Genomic DNA, 26,105 nt, shown 5'->3' with positions numbered 1-26,105 from the left:
GTGTACATTTCTACACTCAGTACCATGATGTCCAGTGATGGAACAGTGGTTGTGACCTGCAATGGCTTTGCCATGTGTTTTTTTCCTTCCTGAAGCCAGAAATCAAACCAGAGAGGAGGCTTGATAGTTTATAATCACCAGAGGCAGGAGAACCGGGTGGCATTCTACATGGCTGGAGGCAGATGTGGATGGGTAGGCTGTGACCACCAGAGAGAAGAGGACCAGAAAGATTCCACACAGCTAGAAGAATCCTATCATTATGATATTCTTGGCATGGAAACTGAAGAAAATATCTCTGAAGATCCAGCTGGTCAAATGGAATGGAGAGGTGTACAGGACATAACTGTGGATGGATTCTCAGTCCAACCTACAAGACAATCAAGCATGCCCAGAAAAGAGGAAAATAGATTATCCTTGCTGGGGATTCTGTATTAAGAAGAATGGAAAGAACACTCTGCAAAGGACTGGTGGACAACAGGATGGTTGGTGTACACTCTTCCTGGAGCCAAGAAACGAGATGTAACTCTAAGATTGGATCGGTTTCTGAAGTTGGCAAATAATAATCCACTGATGATAGTGCATATCAACACTAATGACATGGCTTCACATGACATTTTACAGATTACAGATGACTTCAAGGAACTTAGAAGGGTGCTGAAGGAAAAGAATGTCCAAGTGATCACCTCTGAGATACTTCCTGCGTCGTAACTGAAGAAAGACAGAAGGCAGAAGCTTCTGGAAGTGAACACTTGACTAAGTAAGTAATGTAAGGGCTTTGGTGTTGTGGAACATTTGTATACCTTCTATGGGTAGAAGGGCTGTGTAGTGTGGATGGCCTCCATCTCAGTAGAAAGGGAACCAATCTTCTAGGGCACAGGCTGGCTAGACTAGTCAAGAGAGTATTTAACTAACAACAAAAAGGGAGGGTGAAATGAGGGAACAAATGAGCATGATTTAGCACGCAATCAAGATGTTGAGAACAAAATTAATGAAGACACCATAGGACATGAAGAGAAGAAATTCATATAATTGTCTATACACCAATGCTTGGAACATGGATAATAAACAAGAGGAATTGGAATAGTTCATTTATGAGCATAAATTCAACTGAGCCGATAGTATTGAAACCTGGTGGGAATATTTGCATGATTGGAATGCAAAAATCAGTGATTATAACTAAGGCTGTGAGTCTGTCACAGAAGTCATGGATGCTGTGACTTTCTGGGACCTCCATGACTTCTGCAGCTGCAATGGAGTGGCCCCAGGGCCAGCCTCACTGGATGCTGCTGGGGTGGCCCTGGGTCAGCCACTGCTGGAGCGGCCCCGGGGCCAGCCACACCAGACACTGTTGAGGTGGCCTGGGGCAGCTGGCCCCAGGGGCCGCCAGAACAACAGTGGTCCAGGGGGTGGCCCCAGATCAGCAGTCCCTGAGCAGCTGCAGTCCTGAGGGCTGTCCCAGAGGCTGTTGGAGCAGTGGTCCCTGGGAGCCTTGGAGCAGCAGACGGCTGGGGGCAGTTAGCCCCCACCACTGGAGCAGGGGCCAGCTGTTGGCCCCCCGAGATCCCCAGAGCAGCAGTGCCCCGGGGCCACCCAGAGCAGCAGCACCCTGGGACTCCAGGAGCAGCTAAGATTTAGTCAGGAGTATTTTTAGTAAAAGTCATGGACAGGTCACAGGCTGTGAATTTTTGTTTATTGCCCGTGACCTGTCCATGACTTTTACTAAAAAAAACCATGACTAAATCTTAGCCTTAATAATAACATATTTAGGAAGGATTGAGTGGGCAGAAAGAATGGGAGAGTAACATTCTATATCAACAAGTCACCTGTTTCCAAGTCACTGACAATTAAGAACATGATCTTGAATGTTTATTGATCAGTGTTCTAACGGTTAAAGCACAGGATGGTATTCTAGTTGGTGTCTGCTACAGATCGCTAAATCACATGAGAACAGGATGACTGATTCCTTTACCACCTATCTAACTATAACGTGAGGGAAAAAACCTCCATTATCATGTGGGACTTCAATCTGAGTGATATATGCTGAAGGTTTCATGCTGCCAGTACTAAAATGTCCTCAGAATTTCTAAAAATAGATGATAATTTCCTAACTCAAAAAGTGTTGCATACAACATGGGGGAATTGTGTATTAAACCTCATCTTGACTGATAAAAAGGAATTGATTCCAGAAGTAAAAATTTGTGGTTGCTTAGGTGCAAGTGATCATAGTTTAATTACATTTATGTCCAAACAGAATAAAGTTCAAACCAATAATATATACTTGGTCCCTTTAAAAGAGCCACTTTCACAGAGATGAAAACTATTATGGGCCAAATCAGCTGGGGAAAAAATTCAACAGAAAAATATAAATGATAATTGTGAACTGTTTAAGAACATTTTACTAGATACCCAAAAGCCACAATCCCAAAATTCAGAAAGAAGGCTACACTGGTTAAAAAACCAATCTGGCTTAGAGGGGAAAATAAAGGAGCTATCAAAAATTATATATATACGGGGGGGCCCTGGTATACATCTTCCCCATATCCGTTGTTTCGGATATCCGTCACTCATCAATAGGGGAACATGTTCCGATTTACATTGGTCCTGATCCGCATATCCGTCATTTGCATGGATCGGGCCGGACGTGATTTGCAACACATTCCCATATTGTACAGTACAGTACTGTACTTGCCTCCACCAGCCATGTTCAAGGCTTATTACCTATGAAGGATGTTCTCCATGCTGATTAAGGAGATGGCAGGTGAAGGACAGCTTAGTGTAAAGGAGTTTTGGAAGTCCTACAACATCTTGAACGGCGTGGAAAACATTGACGCATTGGGGGAAGAGGTCACTTCGCAATGTATGAATGGCATTTGACGTCATGCATGGCCAGATGCTGTCCACAGCTTAGTGGGATTTGATGCTGTTCCTGCTCTCGAGCAAGAAATTGTCGAGTTGGCAAAGAATGTCGGCTTCGAGGAGGTGGAGGAGGATGATGTACAGGAGTTGTTGTAGTCTCATGCTGAGCAACTGACAAATGAGGAACTGATTGAGCTGGACTAACAACGGATATCCAAAGAAAGCAAGGACTACGATGACATAGGGCAGGAAGCCAGGAGTCTGATGACAAAGAATCTCTCCCGTTTCTTTGGATTGTTGGATGAGATGACGGAAATCATACAGATCAGTGAACCTTTTCGTGAACCGTCTGCCAAAGTCTTTAGGGCTCTCAGTGATACAGTGGCTTGCTACAGGGAGATCTGTCGTTCAAAGATTAGTGCAGGAGAGCAGATGTTGATAAAATCCTTTTTTAAGACTTCTGCAACCAAAAAGCCAGCTACAGGAAAGCCAGCCCAAGAAAACCCAGCCACCACCCCTACCTAAGTTTAGCATAATTGACACTGTTTTATGCTGTATTACTGTACTGTATTTACTGTATTAAAATGTTCTTTGAGTTTGAATGGTGTTAGTAGGGTTTTACATTATTTTAGTCAATGTTTTATGTATAAATGTATACTGTATAACCTGTCGTAAAAAGGTACACTGTTTAGGCAAAAAGAGCATTGTCATAGGCAAGTGTGGTGAAGTTGTAAATGCATCCCCCCCTGCCCCCCATTCCATTATTTCTTTTGGGGAAAAATTCCCTGGTATACGTTGTTTCGGTATCCATCGTCCTTTTCACGCATGCAACCCCAATGTATACAGGGGACCCCCTGTATTTGGGAAAACAAAGGGAAAAAGGGAAGTTGATAACTGTGAATATAAATCAGAAGCCAGGAATTGTAGCATATTGATAAGAGAAGCTAGAGGTCATAAGGAGAAATCTGTGGCCAGCAGAGTTTTAAAAACAACAAGAAGGAGTTTTTAAATTATATTAGGAATAAAAAGAATCCCAATAATAATATTGATCCACTACTAGATGGAAATGGTAGAATTCTCAATAACAATGCAGAAAAGCAGACATATTCAATAAATATTTCTGTTCTCTATTTGAGAAAATGCTGGATGATATATTCAAATTAGGGCTGTCAAGCGATTACAAAAATTGTGATTAATCACGTGATTAAAAAAATTAATCGTGATTAATTGTGCGATAAATCACACTGTTAAACAATAATAGAACACCATTTATATAAATATTTGTGAATGTTTTCCACATTTTCAAATATATTGATGTCAATTACAACACAGAATACGAAGTGTACAGTGCTCGCTTTATATTTATTTTTTATTATAAATATTTGCACTGTAAAAATAAAAGAAATAGTATTTTAATTCACCTAATACAAGTATTGTAGTGCAATCTCTTTATCATGAAAGTTGAACTTACAAATGTAGAGTTATGTACAAAAAATAACAGCATTCAAAAATAAAACAATATAAAACTTTAGAGCCTACAAGTCCACTCAGTCCTACTTCTTGTTGAGCCAATCACTCAGACAAACAAGTTTGTTTACATTTGCAGGAGTTAATGCTGCCCACTTCTTGTTTACAGTGTCACCTAAAAGTGAGAACAGGTGTTCGCATGGCACTGTTGTAGCTGGCATGGCATGATATTTACTTGCCAGATGCGCTAGATTCATATGTCCCTTCATGCTTCAGCCACCATTCTAGAGGACATGCGTACATGCTGATGATGGGTTCTGCTCGATAACGATCCAAAGCGGTGCAGACCAACGCATGTTCATTTTCATTATCTGAATCAGATGTCACCAGCAAAAGGTTGATTTTATTTTTTGGTGGTTCAGGTTCTATAGTTTCCGCATCGGAGTGTTGCTCTCTTAAGACTTCTGATAGCGTGCTCCACACTCCGTCCTTCTCAAATTTTGGAAGACACTTCAGTTTCTTAAATCTTGGGTCAGGTGCTATAGCTATCTTTAGAAATCTCACATTGGTACCTTCTTTGCATTTTGTCAAATCTGCAGTGAAAGTGTTCTTAAAATGAACAACATGCTGGGTCATCATCCAAGACTGCTATAACATAAAATATATGGCAGCATGTGGGTAAAACACAGAGCAGGAGACATACAATTCTCCCCCAAGGAGTTCAGTCACAAATTTAATTAAGGCATTATTTTTTTAACAAGTGTCATCAGCATAGAAGCATGTTCTCTGGAGTGGTGGCCAAAGCATGAAGGGGCATATGAATGTTTAGCATATCTGGCATGTAAATATCTTGCAATGCCAGCTACAAAAGTGCCATGCGAACATCTGTTTTCACTTGCAGATAACATTTTAAATAAGAAGCAGGCAGCATTAAGAACATAAGAATGGCCATAGTGGGTCAGACCAAAGATCCATCTAACCCAGTATCCTGTCTTCTGACAGTGGCCAATGCCAGGTGCCCCAGAGGGAATGAACAGGTAATCATCAAGTGATCATTCCCTGTTGCTCATTCCCAGCTTCTGGCAAACAGAGGCTAGGGACACCATCCCTGTCCATCCTGGCTAATAGCCATTGGTGGACCTATCTTCCGTGAATTTGTTTTTTTCTTTTTTGAACCTTGTTATAGTCTTGGCCTTCACAACATACTCTGGCAAAGAGTTCCACGGGTTGACTGTGCGTTATTTAAAAAAATACTTCCTTTTGTTTGTTTTAAACCTGCTGCCTATTAATTTCATTTGGTGACCCCTAGTTCTTGTGTCATCAGAAGGAGTAAATAACACTTCTTTATTTACTTTCTCCACACCTGTCATGATTTTTTCGACCTCTATCTTATCATTATCTCCAGTAAATGTAAACAAACTTGTTTCTCTTAGCAATTGGCTGTACAAGAAGTAGGACTGAGTGGACTTGCAGGCTCTAAAGTTTTACATTGTTTTGTTTTTGAGTACAGTTATGTAACCAAAAAAATCTACATTTGCGAGTTGCCCTTTCACAATAAAGAGATTGCACTACAGATTGCACTACTTGTATGAGGTGAATTGAAAAATACTATTTCTTTTAATAATTTTTAGTGTAAATATCTGTAATAAAGATAATATAAAGTGAGCACTGTACACTTTGTATTCGGTGTTGTAATTGAAATCCATATATTTGAAAATGTAGAAAAACATCCAAAATATGTAATAAATTTCAATTGGTATTCTATTGTTTAACAGTGCAATTAAAACAGCAATTAATCATGATTAATTTTTTTAATCACAGTTAATTTTTTTGAGTTAATCACGTCTGTTAATTGTGATTAATCAACAGCCCTAATTCAAATCATATAATCAAATACTTTCCCATCCAACATTAATTTAGGAACATGTTAAAGAGCAGTTACTAAAGTTAGGCATTTTTAATTCAGCAGATCAAGATAACTTGCTTCCAGTAGTTATAAAAGAGCTGGCTAAGGAGCTCTATGGAGCTTTATTGTTGATTTTTCAATAAGACTTGGAACTGTGGGATGTTCCAGAGGATGAAAAGAAAGCTAATGTTATGCTAATTTTTAAAAAGAGTAAAGGGGATGAACTGGGTAATTAAAGGACTGTAAGCCTGATATCGATTCCAGGCAAAACAATAATAAGTTATAAGTATAATAATAAGTTATAAGTCCCCCATCCTGAAAGTATGGCCTTCATTCTTTGTTCCTATATGTGTAACTGTACATTTGGTCATATTTAAACATACATTGTTTTCTTTTAGAGTAGCAGTCGTGTTAGTCTGTATCTGCAAAAAGAAAAGGAGTACTTGTGGCACCTTAGAGACTAACAAATTTATTTGAGCATAAGCTTTCGTGAGCTACAGCTCACTTCTTCGGATGCATACAATAGAAAATACAGTGGGGAGATTTATATACACAGAGAACATGAAACAATGGGTGTTACCATACAGACTGTAACAAGAGTGATCAGGAAAGGTGAGCTATTATCAGCAGGAGAGCGGGGGGGGACGACCTTTTGTAGTGATAATCAAGGTGGGCCATTTCCAGCACTTGACAAGAATGTCTGAGGAACAGCAAGGGGGGAAATAAACAAGGGGAAATAGTTTTACTTTGTGTAATGACACATCCACTCCCAGTCTTTATTCAAGCCTAAGTTAATTGTATCCAGTTTGCAAATTAATTCCAATTCAGCAGTCTCTCACTGGAGTCTGTTTTTGAAGTTTTTTTGTTGAAGAATTGCCACTTTTAGGTCTGTAATCGAGTGACCAAAGAGATTGAAGTGTTCTCCAACTGGTTTTTGAATGTTATAATTCTTGACGTCTGATTTGTGTCTATTTATTCTTTTACGTAGCAATACAAATAATTTTATATCTCTGATCTGTCTTCTTCATTGTTTACCGCACCCCCAATCTTTGTGTCACCTGTAAACTTTATCAGTAATAATTTTATGTTTTTTCCAGGTTACTGATAAAAATGTTAAATAGCAGAGGGCCAAGAACCAATCTCTGCAAGACTCCAGTAGAAACAAACCTGTTCTATGATGGTTTCCCATTTGCAATTACATTTTGAGACCTATCAGTGAGCCAGATTTACTGCATTTAATGTGTGCCATGTTGACTTTGTATTGTTCTAGTTTCTTAACTAGAATACCATGCAGTACCAAATCAAATGCCTTACAGAAGTCTAAGTATATTACATCAATGCTATTATCTTTATCAACCAAATTTGTAATCTCATCAAAAACAAGACATCAAGTTAGAGAAGATCTATTTTCCACAAATCTCCGTGTTGATTGGCATTAATTATATCACCCTCTTTTAATATTTTATTAATTGAGTCCCATATGCAGGTCATACTTACAGGGTGGGGGATGCTGCCCTGAGAAGCAGTGATTGAAAAATATGTGAGGGTTGTGGTAGATAATCAACTGAACATGAGCTCCTAGTGCAACACTGTGGCCAAAAAGGCTATTGTGATCCTTGGATGTATAAAATGAGGAATATTGAGTAAGTGTAGACAGATTATATTACCTCTGTATTTGGCCTGGTACGACTGCTGCTGAAATATTGTATCCAGTTCTGGTGTTCACAATCCAGGAAGGATATTGAAAGATTGAAGAAGGTTCAGAGAAGAGTCACAAGAATAATTAAAGGATTGGACAACCTGCCTTTTAATGAAAGACTCAAGGAGCTCAATCTTTGTATTTTAAGAGAAGGTTAAGGGTGATTTGATCACAGTTTAGAAGTACCTACATGGGGAACAGACACTGGATAACAGATGTCTCTTCAATCTAGCAGATAAAGGTGTAACAGGATCTGGTGGCTGGAAGTTGAAGCCAGACAAATATAGATTAGAAATAAGGCACACATTTTAAACAGTGAGAGTAATTAACTATTGAAACATTTTACCCAGGGTTATGGTGAATTCTTTATCGCTGGAAATGTTTAAATCAAGACTGGATATTTTCTAAAAAATCTGCTCTGGTTTGAATGGAAATTAACACAGGGAAGTCCTATGGCTTGTGTCATGCAGGAGGTCGGATTAGATGATCACAATGGTCCCTTCTGGCCTTTGAATCTATGAAAAACTCTTTATTCTGTTAAGGGAGGATTTCCCGAATACAGACACTGTGGGGACAGTCATCAGACTGCCTCCTGAGGACTTCCTTATAAATTCTGCTCTAGGGGGCTTGCAGGGTGATGGTTGTGTCAGTGGCTGGGCCTCAGCAAGCAGTGCTGCATAGATTTCAAGTAGAACTCTGACGCATAAGGTAGACCTGGATGGTATATGTAGCTTAGATGGCTCCAGGCCATCTAAATTATGCTAGGGGTTTCTCCACCCTCCAAAACAGCCCAGGATAAGGAGGGTGCAAAGCTCACTTAAAGGCACTTTAGCTTCCCTGTTCCCTCTCCCTTGGCTGTCAATTCTGTGTTAGTGCTCTTAGAGGTTCAGCACAGAATCTCACTGTGATGTTGCACTCCATATTTTTATAAAAATATGTTTATAAGTGTGGATATGATGTAACAGGAATATGCTTTATGCAAAAGGTCTCTTGTAAGGTATCATTACAAAGCTTATAATCTACTGAGTGTGGTCATCCTATTTGTATGAATGTATCATTCTTGTATCTGAAACTAGGAATATGAAATATAACTCTGAGGTCCTACTGTAATTATGCAACGCGTGGGCCATTAATGGTGCTTTGGAATCTTGATGGCTCCCATTAAACAAGACAGTTGGTTGTAAATAGCTCTGTTTACTTGTAAAACTTGCTTATACGTGTGTGCCAGTGAGTGGGTAATGAGGTCTCACAGGACATGTGATCATGTCATCTGAACTGGAATCCATCTATAACCTGGTGCTTTTCCATTTAGAAGGAGGGGCGGGAATCCAGAGAGAGACAAAGGATTCCCGCCTTGTGCCACAGCTATTAAAGGGGGTGGAACAGAACAAAGGGGGTCCCAGTCATGTGGAATCCCCTGCTTTTCACCTAAGATGCCTGCTGGAACTAACAAGGTCTGTACCCGGGGAAAGGCTTGGGCCCAGACTAGGAAGGAGTCTAGTCTGTGAAAGAAGCTTATTGGAACATCTCTAAGTGTGAGATTTACCTGTATTCAGTTTCTTAATGTGTTAGGCTTAGACTTACATGTTTTGTTTTATTTTGCTTGGTAACGTACATTGTTCTGTCTGTTATTACTTGAAACTACTTAAATCCTACTTTTTATACTTAATAAAATCACTTTTGTTTATTAATTAACCCAGAGTAAGTGATTAATACCTGGGGGAGCAAACAGCTGTGCATATCTCTCTATCAGTGTTACAGAGGGCAGACAATTTATGAGTTTACCCTGTATAAGCTTTATACAGAGTAAAACAGATTTATTTGGGGTTTGGATCCCATTGGGAGCTGGGTGTCTGGGTGCTGGAAACAGGAGCACTTCTTAAGCTGTTTTCAGTTAAGTCTGCAGCTTTGGAGGTATGGTTCAGACCCTGGGTCTGTGTTGCAGCAGGCTTGCATGTCTGGCTCAACAAGGCAGGGTTCTGGAGGCCCAAACTAGCAGAGAAAATGGCTTAGAGGTAGTCTCAGCACATCAGGTGACAGTCCCAAGGGGGTCTCTGTGACCAAACCCGTCATACTCATGGGTGTGGCACAAGGCAGGAATCCTTTGTCTCTCTCTGGGTTCCCGCCCCTCCTTCTAAATGGAAAAGCATCAGGTTATAGATGGATTCCAGTTCAGATGACATGAGGCCTCAATGAGGATCTGGGTCCCATGGTGCTAGCACTGTACAAATACATGGGAAGACATGATCTCTTCCCCCAAAAGCTTGCAGTGTAATCTGAAGCAAGTTTTAACAATGGGTATAGTAAACAGTAGGAGGAAAAATGGGCGGGAGTACAAGAATAACAATAAGATCACATGTTTACATAGGTTAGCTACTACATAACTAGTTGATTCCAAATCATTTTAAAGGTGTGTTTTTTTAATTTATGAATAAATAAGTAAAACTAGCTGTCCCTGATTGTTGTTCAAGTTAACTCTGTGACTCCAATAAGAGTGGATGCATATTAAACCCTTCGCATAATTACCAACCTAGGGCCAGATAGTGATGCCCTAACTCATATTGAGTAATTTACTTTACAAGTCTTCCCATTGTCTTCAGTGGGACTATTTATGTTGTAAATTACTACTCAGCATAAATAAAAGTGTCAAGTCTGGTCCTAATGAATCCTAATCTAGCACTAGCAGAGAACTCATCTCTGTAGGAAAAGGGGGATTACTGTACCTGCCTGCTACTAAGGTTGGTCCTGGGGAATCAACAACAGTTTAAATAGTCCCATAAAGATATTATATCCACCTCCTTTCCTCAGGACTAAAACATAAGCCCCTCCTTTAACATATGAAGTCCATCCTATCAATGACAGAAAAATATCAGCATCCACAGAAAAAAAATACTCTTCTCTCTTTTATCTTTTTCCAAAATAAATTGTCTCTTGTTCTTACTCTTTAAATACTTACTCCTCCCTTCATTGCCACTGTAATCAAAATACTCTGCCTCACTCCAGATAGAGGTGATTTAAGGTGTTAACCCCCTATCCGCTCCCTGGATGTTAGTGTCCCAAGCAAAGAGGGGCCTGGCTGAGCTGCATTGGGATTTATATATGGCATTGGACTATTTTCTTTTTTCTTTTCTTTTTGCTTTTTTCCTGTTTCTTTTGCCAGAAACTACATAAAAAAGGTTGTTGAAATAATGTTTAAATCCCCAATCATATTTACTTCTCCTTGGGTAAGGATCACTCACAACCTAACAGGTTTAACTGAATTTGTCCAGGTATTTCTTTAGAAAATAAAATATTTTTTATGAGATCAAAATACGGAATCTCCTTATAGTGTCTTTGAAAGTGAAATATTCCATTATCGCACTTGGAGATGACAGTTTTGGCAGCTGTATGGTATGTTAGAAAACAGGAATCTCATTGGTTAAATTTATTGTAATGATTTGTGAATTATACAGACATAGTGATGATTGATTCCCTTTGTGATAAGAATACAAGCAGCTTAGATAACAAAACTGTAAAGCCGCAAACAAGATGATGATCTTCTCACATAAAAATATCTCTTAGGCTTGCAAGCAGCTGATCATAAAAATATTCTAAAATGGTCAGGGATATCCATCCAATCAGATCACTTTTACAGTCATGTTTACTATGTTGTGGAGGGTATGAGACACCTCTTGATGTTCCCAAAGGGTATCATTTGATCTTAGGCTAGCTGTGTGCTAAAATTGTCAATTTAACTAAATGGTAATATGTTAATAATTAATTTGTCATTTATTTACATATTCATTTGTATTGTGATAGCAATTAGAGGCCCCAATCAAGGATCAAGGACTCATTTTGGCAGGCACTGTTGTATGCACACATAATAAAAAGATGGTTCCTGCCTGCAAAGAACTTACAGTCTAAACATATGATAAGACACAACGATGGAGATGAACAACAAATGGGAAAGGGGATGCTGGGAAAGGGGGTAACAATAGTTGTAGTGATCTATTTGGTAAAATGAGCAGTGTAAAAGTACCATCCACTTCTTAGCTTCCAGTTATTGCACAAGATGTCTTATTGTTTTGTATAAAACAATATTCTTAATTAAAAGGTAGATCTTTTCCTGGCACCCAGCCCAAGTAATTTGGCTGGGCAATGAGGTTTTTCATGGGAAAGGAATCCTTATACACATGCCACTGAGCAGCACTGATGTCTGTTCCATGTCTTCTTCTTAAGCCTCGGGTCTGGAGAAGCCTCCTCTCTTTTGCCCTTGCTCCACTGATAAGAGGGAGACAATTACCAGTGAATCTTCATAATAGTGGACCCACGAATCCTTCCTCAAACTACTGTTGCACATGGCTGGGGTATGAAACTAAGCTATAGCCATAGAGCTAAGTTTTATGGTGTGGAAAGATCATGTAAACCCTGTGCAGGCTTCCAAAATCTTGTTCCCTCCCACTCTTATGCTCAGATGAACCACATCAGTCCCTGTACATCTGGGACCCGTAACACCCTTGGGGCATGAAGATTAGCCACACGACTTGCCCTTAAGTAAAAAAATTCAAGTTCTGAGCCAAGATTGCAATCAGTATAATTCATGGAGTACTGTGTCAAGTATTGAACTTTAATGATTAGTCATAAGACCCACTTCTTCATTCCAAAAATACACTTGTGCAATTCACATTGAAGTCAGTGGGACTTGCATGCATATCAAAGGGCAGAAGAGACCATAATTGGGAATTTTTATTAGCCAATCTGACCCTTTCATTTTCCCTCATCAGATTTTAATTTAAAATGACATGATGCATCTTATGTACAGTCTTCCTGTATTGTTTTGTCAAAGATGTAGTTACAGTTGACTGAATTTTCTAAAAGCTATTATGAATTAATATATAAATAACTGGTTGTGTACTTTGGAGTTATATTGCCATTTTTAAAGGGAGAAAGATTTATATCTATGGATCCTACCATTCTATTTTAATAATCTAACGTACAAAAGTGGCAAATTTCACCATGATCTATATAGATTAGTTTGACATGCAGATTTAATATTAGACATGTTGTGATACACTAATATTGTGACTGTCTTGAAAAAGTATATTCTGCATTTTTATCATACACTGCTTTCGAAGAACTGGGGATTGTTTGCTAAGATCACAAATTCTTACAGACAGCTTTGGATAGATTTTTTATATTAAAGACCTTCTTTCATAAAACACACTTTGTGAAGTAAACTGAGGTAAATTACAAAATATAGAAGATAATTATTTGTAATTTCTACTGCAGATATTCCAGAAATGACTATTGCCAGCTGCTGGTATGGGCTTGAAGTGTAGTATCTGAAATACTAAAGCAGTTGGCTTTTATTTATGTATCGGGTTTTTAGGGTGTTTTGGTGAGAACATGAGAGCACAGAATCTACTGTTTTACACCATCAGCCATAGTTTAAGAAAAGATATTTTTAAAATTGATGCAAAGTATTTCAATTTAAATATATGTAACTACACAGCACATATTTCTTTACAAATGTGCGTATCTTTAGAATTTTATTTTCAACTTAACATATGGAAGAACCTACTTTTGTAATTGTCATTGTTGGCTCCATGGTTTAGGCTGGAGGTGCAGTGCATGGCTGGCACATACACCAAGCTGATGCTGTTACTTGTTATAAATTAGTTGTTACAGTACTTGGACAAAAAATAAGGCACTAGATGGCAAAATTGCTGCATGTCTGTCAGCTGCAGAAAGTCTGTCCAATTCCTTTGCTGTTTACAAGCCAGCAAACATATCAATCAAATTGCACTCGAGAATTTCAGAGAAAAGAGGCTCCATAAACCAACCCCTGTACTTGCATATTTTGTTTTGTTTAGGAAGGACTACTGAAACTTGACAACTGTAAATCACTGCAATGTGCATTCTGTTTAAAAGCAGCCAGGTTGAAACATTTTCCTTAAAGATCCGACTCCATTAAGGAAACAGCAGCCTTTGCCTTCAGATCAAGCATTCCTTTACCGCAATTTGCTACTGCATCATTGCCAGAGGTCAATAAAGGTTTTGATTCAGTGTAAAGTAGACCTTGACTGGAGTTAATTTCTCAAAATTATCACATTACTGATGTTTGCGATATCTAGAAAGTCTCTGTTAAAGTCTGTCTTACCCTAGATGGGAAAAAACAGCAGCAGCAAGGGAAATCAGCTTATCTTTGCCTGAACTGTGTGCTTCAGGAGACCTCTAATTTAGTAACATTTGGATAACAAACCTTGAGGCTGGCATAAAGCTTCTCTTGGCACATTCTAAACAACTTTTAGTTTTATAAAAAGAAGCTTGTCCCACTAAGCTGTAGGTTTGTTGGAGCTGTTCAACGGTAGCTGTGCCCTGCAGCTCTTTTAGTGATAAATGAGCCATTTCAAATAAGTGGAGCTACAGCCAACTGTGCAGAAGGAATCATTAAAAAAAATTTAAATAGACATTTTTGAAGGTTAAAAATGCACAAACAAAGTATGTTAGACCAAAATAAATGCTGCTTCTTTTAATGGAAAAGATTGCTACTGGCTCAGTCTGCCAGCTTCAATAGGTGTGCCAAAAAGCCAAGGAATCTGGCAGAGTCCATAGATAGCAGTTCCATCTTTCATCTATATTTCTTTTCTGTATTTATCTTGCTTTAGAAAATGCAGGGAATGTCTTTTCCTTCCGACTTGGCACTTTTTCCAAACCACAGAAGTACACAGAGCAGCTTCTTGCAATTGTTTAGTTCCCTGCACAGTCTGGTGTTTGTGACTGTGTGAAATGTTTCTTTTTAATTTGGCAGAAATAAAAAGGAAAAATACCATTATAATGCTGTTTATTTTTATGAATAATAGTATATACAATTAAATTTTAAAATGAATACAATTAATTTTCTTAATTGGCTGTTATTGGGCTTAATACAAGGGCAAAATGCCAGATAACTATTTTTGGCATTCAGCTGCCCAAAAATAGTTTCCTTGTATAAGAAGCTATTCACAGAAGCTGAACATAAGAAATAATAATATTAACAACAATAATGGTGTTTAAGACTTCATGAATAACTCTTTTTTGACATTCAGTGAAAATATGATCTATTTTCCCTTGAATACAGTAACTCATATGTGCATAAGTAAAAAGTACTTGAATTAGCACTCAGGAGTCTGAATGTACCAAAATATGCATTTATTAACATCATCTGCTAAAACTCCTTTTTTCTCTCTGCAGGATCAATCAGTTTTTAGTTAAAAATAGCTTTCAAACACTTAGTCATCATTGTCTTTGGATGTGTCTACCTCAAACACCCCACAGCAGTATTTTTATAGTAATACAGCATGTCTGATTGGTTCAAGTGTAAGGTGCAGGTGGTAAATAAAGTACTTTTTGTACCCTGTAGACTATCAATAGATGAGTTCTAGTTTTAAAAATCTGTCTCCTAAAAGACGTCTCTCTCAGGCCCACGTATTTTAGGTAAAATGAGGTGTAAGGGCCTGATCAAGTTCTCATTGAAGTCAGTGAGATTTTTGTCATTTGACTTCAATAGGCACTGGATTAGACTCTGAATCACAGTTGCAATAGTGTTTTTTGAACAATACATATTAAAAGGTATGCAAATATTTTATAACACTTTGTTTCTTTGATTATTGAAAGTCCGTCGAATTCCATTTTCTTTCATTTTGCTGTTGTCATTTGGTTATACTTACTAACTGCTAATCACTGTAAGAATTCAAAGTTTGTGTTAGTTCTATTTGTGAAGTGAGGAGCATGGTCATTTAAAGGAAAAAGTAACGGTGACACAAGTACTCCTTTTCTTTTTACGAATACAGACTAACACGGCTGCTACTCTGGCCAGTATTGTGTCCTCCTGAGTTAACTTCTAAATGTAGGGCCCAATACAGCAAAAAATATCCGTAGTCCAAAACTGGAAAACCAGAAGGCTGAGTGGAAGCTGACTTTATGGAGAAACCATTCTATCCCTGGAGAAGATTAAGTCAAAAAAGGGGTGTGGGAAAGTCTGCATGGGATGAAACTACAAATCAGCTTGAGGAAGAGGGCTCACATAAATGTGCTCCCACCCTGCCTTGCAGGTACTGCAGCTCAATAAACTGGATTTATCTCTGTTTTCTCTTTTCTCTCTATGTTTTGCACCTGTGCAGCTTGCAGGAATTCCTGCAACCATAGGGTTGAAGTAACTCCTTTGCATGAACCCCAGGATAAAATATAAATGGGTCCCAGCCAGGTTCAACGGGCATCATCATCTAGTGGAACGTGTACAGACCTGGAAACCAGGCATACTTCACTTCTAATTTTGGCTTTGCCCACTGACAAGTTAATCTGTTTCTTTTAACCTCTCTGGTCCTGAATTTCCTCATCTGAAAAACAGAACCTCTCTTTACTTTCTGTCCTCTCAAAGAATTAACAGTTAAGAACAAAAATTGTCTTAATACCCTTTGTCCTCAAGTGGGTCTTGACTTCCCTAGGGGAAAAAGCCTGATATTGTGTTCAGTTTTCCAGTAAGTTAGAGGCATACTCAACAACAATCAATCCTGACAGATGCCTCAATTCAGAAAAGCCCATAAGCACATGCTTAAGTCCCATTGAATTCACTAAGGCTAAGTATGTCCTTAAGTGTTTTCCTTAAAAGAGCTGCTTATTTGAGCCAGGATGAAAAAGAGACTGTATTCAGACTTGGGAGAGCTGCTCTGCCTTAGGCCTGGCTTTCCATGTTGCAAAAGCTAGACCACAGAGGTGCCCCAGGCACACCTCATTTCACCTGAAAATGCCCACTATGCTGGCAACAATGCCCCTACACCAGCTGGGAAGTTTCAGTATGCAAACAGAATTTTCAGGTAGCCATTTAAGCCAGATTCCCAGCTGTTTTGTGCTGCTGGAATGGTACTAAGTAGTTAGAGCAGAGATCACAATGTTGACACTGAATCTTTTAGCTTCTGTAGATGCATCCTTGAGCCAGAGGGTCCTCATGCATTGGTCTCTCTCTGTTTTTCTCTGCATATGTGGGTGTGGGGGGTGTCTACAGTGCACACTTCTGTAATCCATCTGCCAGGTGCAGGGCAGCAACAAGGACCAGATTCAATATCTAGGGGATCCTCTTACCAGTGCAGAACAGAACCAGCCTTAGCCTCCAAACAGTAATCTGGGAAAACTAAACACCACGCCTGGGCACCTGTAAGAGGCAATACTTCCCCACTCGCAAGCACTGAGACGGTGTTTAACAAAAGAAAACTTTTATTAACAGAAGGAAACATGAAAAGGAGTACTTGTGGCACCTTAGAGACTAACCAATTTGTTTGAGCATGAGCTTTAATAGCACTAATTTGGGAAAATGCTGCAACAATGACTTGAAAGTATGCAAACAATAAGTAAAACACCCTCCCCGCAGTATCTTGGGCAGTGTCCTTTTACTTGGTTTCCCATCCTGCAGGGTGAAAGTCCAAGGGAGGAATGTTTCTTTAACATGCCACTCCCTTTTTCCCTCCACTGCAGCCCACTCACAGTTTGTTGTCTGAGGTCAGCAATGTCACCAGAATCCAGGGATGTGTTTGCGTGGGTTCGCCTCCCACCCTGAAGAGTGATGCTTCTGCCAGCATTTGTTGCTGTCTCTGCTGCTGTCACTGCCACTGTCTATCACTGTCCTTGCTGCTGCTTGTCACTGCCACTGTCATTGGCACCATCATTGCCACTGCTCACAGCTGCCACCATAACTGTCAACTCTTGCTGTGATGTTGTGTTCTGAGAGTCCACCACTTAGTCTAGTTCTCAGTAATTTCAGCTCTTTAGTGATTTCACTGGGTAGTGGGGAACCTCTCTGCTACTGCCCCTTCTGCATTGTCTTTTCACCGCAACACTGTACCTGAACCAGGTCTAAGGATTAACACCCTTAGATCAGTTTATTAGTGAGCTCAGCTCTACTGATCACTGAGAAAGAACCAGGACTCTCAAATAAGTCTAGTCAGTTCTCTCTTCAAACACTGGAGAAGGGGAATGGTCATGTGGCTTCCTAGACCCTTTAATGAGGTTAAATTAGGGTGAACCCCTCAATCAAGGCATGCTAAGCACAGTCCTGCAGTCCTTTACTCATACAATAAGGATAATGTTTCATTACCTCTGCACTCAATACTTAACCCAAACCAGCCAAAATTGATCACTTTGCATAGCAGCTCTGTCTGCTGAACATCTACACATAGTAGGTGTGACGATGCAAATAGCCACATGACTCCTGAAGTCTTTCCCCCCTGTTCATCACTAGATGTCAGGGGAGAACTCATTCAGACCCTGCTTACACATCTTTTGTTAGCCTGTTTAGTGTACATATCTATGTAGCCCTATGTCTACACTACGAAATTAGGTCGAATTTATAGAGGTCGGTTTTGTAGAAAGCGTTTTTATACAGTCGATTGTGTGTGTCCCCACACAAATGGTCTAAGTGCATGTAGTCGGCGGAGTGTGTCCACAGTACCGAGGCAACCGTCGACTTCCGGAGCATTGCACTGTGGGTAGCTATCCCACAGTTCCCACAGTCTCTGCCACCCATTTGATTTCTGGGTAGAAATCCCAGTGTCTGATGGAGCTAAAACATTGTCACGGATGGTTCTGGGTACATATCATCAGGCCCCCCTTCCCTCCCTCCTTCCGTGAAAGCAAGGGCAGACAATCGTTTTGCACCTTTTTTCTTGAGTTACCTGTGCAGACGCCATACCATGGCAAGCATGGAGCCCACTCAGCTAACCATCGCCAATTGTCTTCTGGGCGCTGGCAGACGCGGTACTGCATTGCTACACAGCAGCAGTTTATTGCCTTTTGGCAGCAGACAGTGCAGTATGACTGGTAGCCGTCATCGACGTAGTCCTGCGTGCTCTTTTAACTGACCTCGATGAGGTCAGGGGCGCCTGGGCAACATGGGAGTGACTCAGCCAGGTCATTTCCCTTTTAAGTTTCGTCTCATGGCCATTGAGTCCTACCGGCAGTGCACTGTCATCTTTTAATCAGCAGCCAGGAGAAGATGATGGCCAGCAGTCATACTGCTCCGTCTTCTGCCGAGCACCCAGGAGATGACGATGGCTAGCGGTCATACTGCACAGTCTGCTGCCAGCAAGATGTATAAAGATAGATGAAGTGGCTCAAAACAAGAAATAGACCAGATTTGTTTTGTATTCATTTTCTCCTCCCTCCCTCCGTGAAATCAACGGCCTGCTAAACCCAGTTTTGAGTTCTATCCTTGAGGTTTTGAGTTCTATCCTTGAGGGGGCCATTCAGTTTCTCGCAAAGCCACCCCCTTTGTTGATTTTAATTCCCTGTAAGCCAACCCTGTAAGCCATGTTGTCAGTCACCCCTCCCTCCGTCAGGGCAATGGCAGACAAGCATTCTGAGCCTTTTTTCTGTACAGACGCCATAGCACGGCAAGCATGGAGCCCACTTAAATCACTTTGGCAATTAGGAGCACATTAAACACCACGCGCATTATCCAGCAGTATATGCAGCACCAGAACCTGGCAAAGCGAAACTGGGTGAGTAGGTGATGTCAGCGCGGTGACGAGAGTGATGAGGACATGGACACAGACTTTTCTCAAAGCACGGGCCCTGGCAATGTGGGCATCATGGTGCTAATGGGGCAGGTTCATGCGGTGGAATGCCGATTCTGGGCTTGGGAAACAAGCACAGACTGGTGGGACCGCAGAGTGTTGCAGGTCTGGGACAATTCCCAGTGGCTGCAAAACTTTCGCATGTGTAAGGGCACTTTCATGGAACTTTGTGACTTGCTTTCCCCTGCCCTGAGGCGCAAGAATACCAAGATGAGAGCAGCCCTCACAGTCGAGAAGCGAGTCGCAATAGCCCTGTGGAAGCTTGCAATGCCAGACAGCTACCGATCAGTCGGGAATCAATTTGGAGTGGGCAAATCTACTGTGGGGGCTGCTGTGATGCAAGTAGCCAACACAATCAAAGATCTACTGATATCAAGGGTAGTGACCCTGGGAAATGTGCAGGTCATAGTGGATGGCTTTGCTACAATGGGATTCCCTAACTGTGGTGGGGCCATAGACGGAACCCATATCCCTATCTTGGCACCGGAGCACCAAGCCGCCGAGTACATAAACCGCAAGGGGTACTTTTCAATAGTGCTGCAAGCACTGGTGGATCACAAGGGATGTTTCACCAACGTCAACGTGGAATGGCTGGGAAAGGTACATGACGCTCACATCTTCAGGAACTCTTGTCTGTTTCAAAAGCTGTGGGAAGGGACTTTATTCCCAGATGAGAAAATAACTGTTGGGGATGTTGAAAAGCCTATATGTATCCTTGGGGACCCAGCCTACCCCTTAATGCCATGGCTCATGAAGCCGTACACAGACAGCCTGGACAGTAGTCAGGAGCTGTTCAACTACAGGCTGAGCAAGTGCAGAATGGTGGTAGAATGTGCATTTGGACGTTTAAAGGCGCGCTGGCGCAGTTTACTGACTCGCTTAGACCTCAGCGAAACCAATATTCCCACTGTTATTACTGGTTGCTGTGTGCTCCACAATATCTGTGAGAGTAAGGGGGAGACGTTTATGGCGGGGTGGGAGGTTGAGGCAAATCGCCTGGCTGCTGGTTATGCACAGCCAGACACCAGGGCGGTTAGAAGAGCACAGGAAGGTGCGGTGCGCATCAGAGAAGCTTTGAAAACCAGATTCATGACTGGCCAGGCGACGGTGTGAAAGTTCTGTTTGTTTCTCCTTGATGAAACCGCCCGCCCCTTGGTTCACTCTACTTCCCTGTAAGCTAACCACCCTCCCCTCCTCCCTTCAGTCACCGCTTGCAGAGGCAATAAAGTCATTGTTGCTTCACATTCATGCATTCTTTATTCATTCATCACACAAATAGGGGGATAACTACCAAGGTAGCCAAAGAGGAGTGGTGGAGGAGAGAAGCACCAGGAGGGGTGGTGGAGGAGGGAAGGACAAGGCCACACAGCACTTTAAAAGTTTAAAACTTATTGAATGCCAGCCTTCTGATGCTTGGACAATCCTCTGGGATGGAGTGGCTGGAGGCCCCCACACCACATTCTTGGGCGTCTGGGTGAGGAGGCTATGGAACTTGGAGAGGAGGGTGGTTGGTTACACAGGGGCTGTAGCGGTGGTCAGTGCTTCTGCTGCCTTTCCTGCAGCTCAACCATACGCTGGAGCATATTAGTTTGATCCTCCAGCAGCCTCAGCATTGAATCCTGCCTCCTCTCATCACGCTGCCACCACCTTTCAGCTTCAGCCCTATCTTCAGCCGCCACTTACTCTCTTCAGCCCACCACCTCTCCTCCCAGTATTTTGTGCTTTCCTGCACTCTGACATTGTCTGTCTCCATGCATTCGTCTGTGCTCTGTCAGTGTGGGAGGACAGCATGAGCTCAGAGAACATTTCATCGCAAGTGCGTTTTTTTCGCCTTCTAATCTTCACTAGCCTCTGGGAAGGAGAAGATCCTGTGATCCTTGAAACACATGCAGCTGGTGGAGAAAAAAAAAGGGACAGTGGTATTTAAAAAGACACATTTTATAGAACAGTGGGTACACTCTTTCATGGTAAACCTTGCTGTTAACATTACATACATAGCATATGTGCTTTTGTTCCAAGGTCGCATTTTGCCTCCCCCCAGCGCATGGCTAGCCCCTCTACCTTCCCCTCTCCCCGTTGCTAACAGCGGGGAACATTTCTGTTCAGCCACAGGCAAACAGCCCAGCAGGAATGGGCACCTCTGAATGTCCCCTTAAGAAAAGCACCCTATTTCAACCAGGTGACCATGAATGATATCACTCTCCTGAGGATAACACAGAGAGATAAAGAATGGATGTTGTTTGAACGCCAACAAACATACACTGCAATGCTTTGTTCTACAATGATTCCCGAGTACGTGCTACTGGCCTGGAGTGGTAAAGTGTCCTACCACGGTGGATGGAATAAGGCTGCCCTCCCCAGAAACCTTTTGCAAAGGCTTTGGGAGTACATCCAGGAGAGCCGTGAATGCCAGGGCAAATGAATCATTGAATATGCTTGCTTTTAAACCATGTATAGTATTTTAAAAGGTACACTCACTAGAGGTCCCTTCTCCGCCTGCCGGGTCCAGGAGGCAGCCTTGGGTGGATTTGGGGGGTACTGGCTCCAGGTCCAGGGTGAGAAACAGTTTCTGGCTGTCGGGAAAACCGGTTTCTCCTCTTGCTTGCTGTGAGCTATCTACAACCTCATCATTATAATCTTCCTCGTCCCCAAAATCTGCTTCCGTGTTGCCTCCATCTCCATTGAAAGAGTCAAACAACACGGCTGGGATAGTGGTGGCTGAACCCCCTAAAATGGCATGCAGCTCATCATAGAAGCGGCATGTTTTGGGCTCTGACCCAGAGCGGCTGTTCGCCTCTCTGGTTTTCTGGTAGACTTGTCTCAGCTCCTTAAGTTTCAAGCAGCACTGCTTCAGGTCCCTGTTATGGCCTCTGTCCTTCATGCCCTGGGAGATTTTGACAAATGTTTTGGCATTTCGAAAACTGGAACGTAGTTCTGATAGCACGGATCCCTCTACCCATACAGCGATCAGATCCCGTATCTCCTGTTCGGTCCATGCTGGAGCTCTGTTGCGATTCTGGGACTCCATCATGGTCATCTCTGCTGATGAGCTCTGCATGGTCACCTCTGCTGACGAGCTCTGCATGGTCACCTGCAGCTTGCCACGCTGGCCAAACAGGAAATTGAAATTCAAAAGTTTGCGGGCCTTTTCCCATCTACCTGGCCAGTGCATCTGAGTTGAGAGTGCTGTCCAGAGCGATCACGATGGAGCACTCTGGGATAGCTCACGGAGGCCAATACCATCTAATTGTGTCCACAGTACCCCAAATTCGACCCAGCAAGGCCGATTTCAGTGCTAATCCCCTTGTCGGGGGTGGAGTAAGGAAATCGATTTTAAGAGCCCTTTAAGTAAAAAAAAAAGGGCTTTGTCATGGGGATGGGTGCAGGCTTAAATCAATTTAATGCTGCTAAATTCGACCTCAACTCCTAGTGTAGACCAGGGCTTAGAAAGGGTGTAAATAGTGGTGGTGAGACACAGCTTAGGTGAGTAAAGACACACCTGAAGAGTGTGGGTCTGTACTCAAAGGCATACCCTACATGGCCCTCTACTTGCTGAAAATGCCTTCCCCTCTACACTGCTGTTTTTTCCCTCTGCTGGAGCCTTTCTCCACTGCAGGGAATGACTCCAGCAGCAGGAAAAGGTTCCAGCAGCGGGGAGGCAGTGGGGAAAGGCTCCAGCAGCTCCCTGTTTCTGGAGCCTTTTCCCACAGCAGGGAAAGACTCCAGCACTGGGGAAAGGCTCTGATGGGGGAGCCTTTCCTCACTACTCCTCCCCTGCTGGAGCCTTTTCTCACCATCGTGAAAGGCTGCGGTAGCAGGAAGCTGCTGAAACCTTTTCTCACTGCCTCACCTCTGCCAGAGCCTTTCATTGATGTAGTTACACACTGCAGTGTGGACACAGCTTGCTTTTCACTGTGGCTTGTAACACATACCAACGTGCCACCAAAAGTAATGTGTAGTTTAGATGTAGCCTCTGTTGTGTCATATAAAGATTATATGATTAAATGTCTTGTTTCTCAGAAGTTAGACTTCATACTTTCACTGTGTTGCTAAGGACTGGTCTGCATACAGTTTTTGTACCCTTTACCATAAGTGTTACAACTTCCTGATATGGATGCAGTTATACCATTATAAAGGTGCTTATATAGGTATTGTTTATTTCTATAACTTTATGAAACTAAGCCATATATGGATTGAAACATTTTTATACAGTGTCCACATTAGTACTGCTTTCACTGTATAGGTTTCCAAACTATTATAGTGAAAGCAGCACAAAAACTGTGTGTAAACACACACTAATACTTCCTTTCCCTCCCTGTTCTACTGTTTCACAATTCAATACTTCCCACTAATGGATGGTTTTCTTTTCTCAAAACAAACAAACAAAAACAACCCTTGATTTTGGGATGAAGAGGGCACCTCTCTAATCGAATCACTGAATGTGAGAGGCTTTTGCTTTAATCAAATGAGAATGGGAGGCCTTCCCTTTTATCAATGAGTTCTTAATTCATCCCCCAGTAAAAGTCTTTTGAGAGGTAAGGCAGGAAGCAGTTTGGACCCTTTGCGTTTCACTGGTTAGCTAGCACAAAGCAGTCAGGAAGGTGATATTGCTTGTTTTCAGGCCATGCAGTGCCTTACAAATTTGTGGTCTCACAAAACTTCCAAAGTCCAGCAGCCACTCAAGCAATCTGGGGCTAGATAGGGCCCTTAGGGCTAGATTTAACAAAATGTCTGTCCTGCTCCTCTCTACAGAAGTGCATGCAAATCTCAAGTACTTTGCCTTGCACAGATGTAGATTGTGTGAGCTGGATGGTGTTTTTATTCAATATAGCCTTTGTGTTTTAGTCACAAGTAAAGGTTTTGTCACTCATAATAAGTCTGTATGGTAATTATTTTTATAACATAACCTTATAAGTTTCTAACACTCCCAAGTATAGTTTATGTTCATTAAAACATTAAACTTTCTCAAGTACAGTCTGTGTTCACTAAATCACAATATTCTGAAGGTTACAATGAGCACATTAGACTAATGCTGATGCTTCTCGATTTAACAGTTGGGTGACACCTAAAAATTAGATTCACCTAGATACATCTCCAAGGACTGTGAAAAATTTCATGTCCTATGTGGCATAGTTAGGTCAACCTATCCCCCACTGTAGATACAGATAGATCAATGGAGGAATTATTTCACTGGGCTAGCTACCACCTCTTGGATGGGTGGATCAACTACAGTGATGGAAAACCCCCTTCCATTAATGTCAGAAATATCTACACTTTGGTGCTACAGTAGCACAGCTGCAATGCCACTATGACAATACATTGACATTTGGATTGAGTTGGAGAGAGTGTCGAATCACCAACAAAGAGAAAATGAACTTCTACTGCTTTAGTTAATAGATACTAACAAAAACAGAGTTTCAGACAGTATGAAATAAATCACTTGCCCTCTCAGTTCTTGATTCACTTGTTTGTTTGTTTGTTTGTTTGTCTACTGTCATAAACTTAGTTTTCCAGCCATCCATGAACTCTTTAAGAGTAGGCAGAACCTGAATTTCTAATGTACAAAACAAGCAATGAATAAATAAATAAAATAAAACCAAATCCCACCTTTAAAGTATTAGTTTATGGATCAAAAGGAAGCAAAAAGACTGTAAACCCATTTTTTTCCTTTGGAGGCCACCTTTGAAAGAAAAACATTTTGTATGCCCTTTCAGTCAATCTGACCTTCAAAAATGTCAAAAGAGTTGTATATTTAATTTTTCTTTTGTTCTTTTTTTCTTGGCACATTGATCTCTTTGGTATTATAAGATTGTAATGTGCTCTAACCAATGTATTTTACCAAATGAATTCCAATTACAGGATTTCTGACTTTTATTTATCCATAAAGGTTAAAAACCAAAAAAAAAACAAAAATAACAATTCCAACAAAAATCCTTCAGCCAAAATATAGACTGTGAATGAGCAGTTTTTGATTGATTTAGCAACTAAGATATATTCTCTACAGTTCCAGTCTGACTATATTTTTAATAAAAGTTCACTGAGCAATTGTCAGTTTCTTAAATAAAAATATTTCTATTTCAATTTCTATTTATTTTTTAACCATTTGATAGCAACAGAATGTTGTCTTGAATAAAAATAAATGTCTGGGACTAGAATTATTTCTGGTGTAACTCAGCTGACCTCAGTGGAGTTAAACTAAAAATGAATTGGTTCCGTGGACTTTGCATTTACATTTATTTTCAACAAATGCTTCATTTTTCCTTAGTATTCATCTGTGAAAAGGAGGCCATTATTAGATACCATTCAGTACCCCATGGAAAAGTTTAACTCTGATCACTGGATCACTTTGAATCATAAAATTGTAGGACTTGGAGGGTCCTCTAGAGGGCTTCTAGTCCAGTCCCCTGTACTCAAGGCAGGACTAAGTACTATCTTGACCATCTCTGACAAGTATTAGAAGTCTCCAATGACGGAAATTCCACAACCTCCCTAGGCAAGTTATTACAGTGCTTAACCACCCTGACAGTTATGAAGTTTTTCCTAATTTCTTACCAAAACTTCTCTTGCTGCAATTTAAGCCCATTGTTTCTTG

General features: G+C 41.1%; 2 protein-coding genes across 5 annotated transcripts in view; one reads left to right on the top strand and one right to left on the bottom strand.

The window, feature by feature from the left end:
- The window catches only part of ODAD2 (outer dynein arm docking complex subunit 2), a 205,434-nt gene that overhangs the window by 167,477 nt on the left and 11,852 nt on the right, over positions 1–26,105 (top strand). The gene's annotated exons all lie outside the window — the stretch shown is intronic.
- The window catches only part of LOC142071217 (uncharacterized), a 41,688-nt gene continuing 36,363 nt past the window's right edge, over positions 20,781–26,105 (bottom strand). The window contains exons 1-2 of one of the 2 annotated variants that reach the window (XM_075125951.1): positions 21,992–22,421; positions 20,781–21,405 (exon numbers count right to left, since the gene is read on the bottom strand). In XM_075125951.1, coding sequence (XP_074982052.1) covers positions 21,182–21,405; positions 21,992–22,394 — 627 coding nt within the window. In that variant the 5' untranslated portion in view covers positions 22,395–22,421 and the 3' untranslated portion in view covers positions 20,781–21,181. Of the gene's footprint in view, positions 21,406–21,991; positions 22,422–26,105 lie in introns of those variants that run through there. The other variant, XR_012667272.1, reaches the window with a different exon arrangement.

Source organism: Caretta caretta, chromosome 2 (assembly GCF_965140235.1).
Source record: "Caretta caretta isolate rCarCar2 chromosome 2, rCarCar1.hap1, whole genome shotgun sequence".
Classification (NCBI taxonomy): domain Eukaryota; kingdom Metazoa; phylum Chordata; order Testudines; family Cheloniidae; genus Caretta; species Caretta caretta.
Note: the sequence above shows the minus strand (reverse complement) of the source record. Positions and strands in the feature narration are given on the sequence as shown.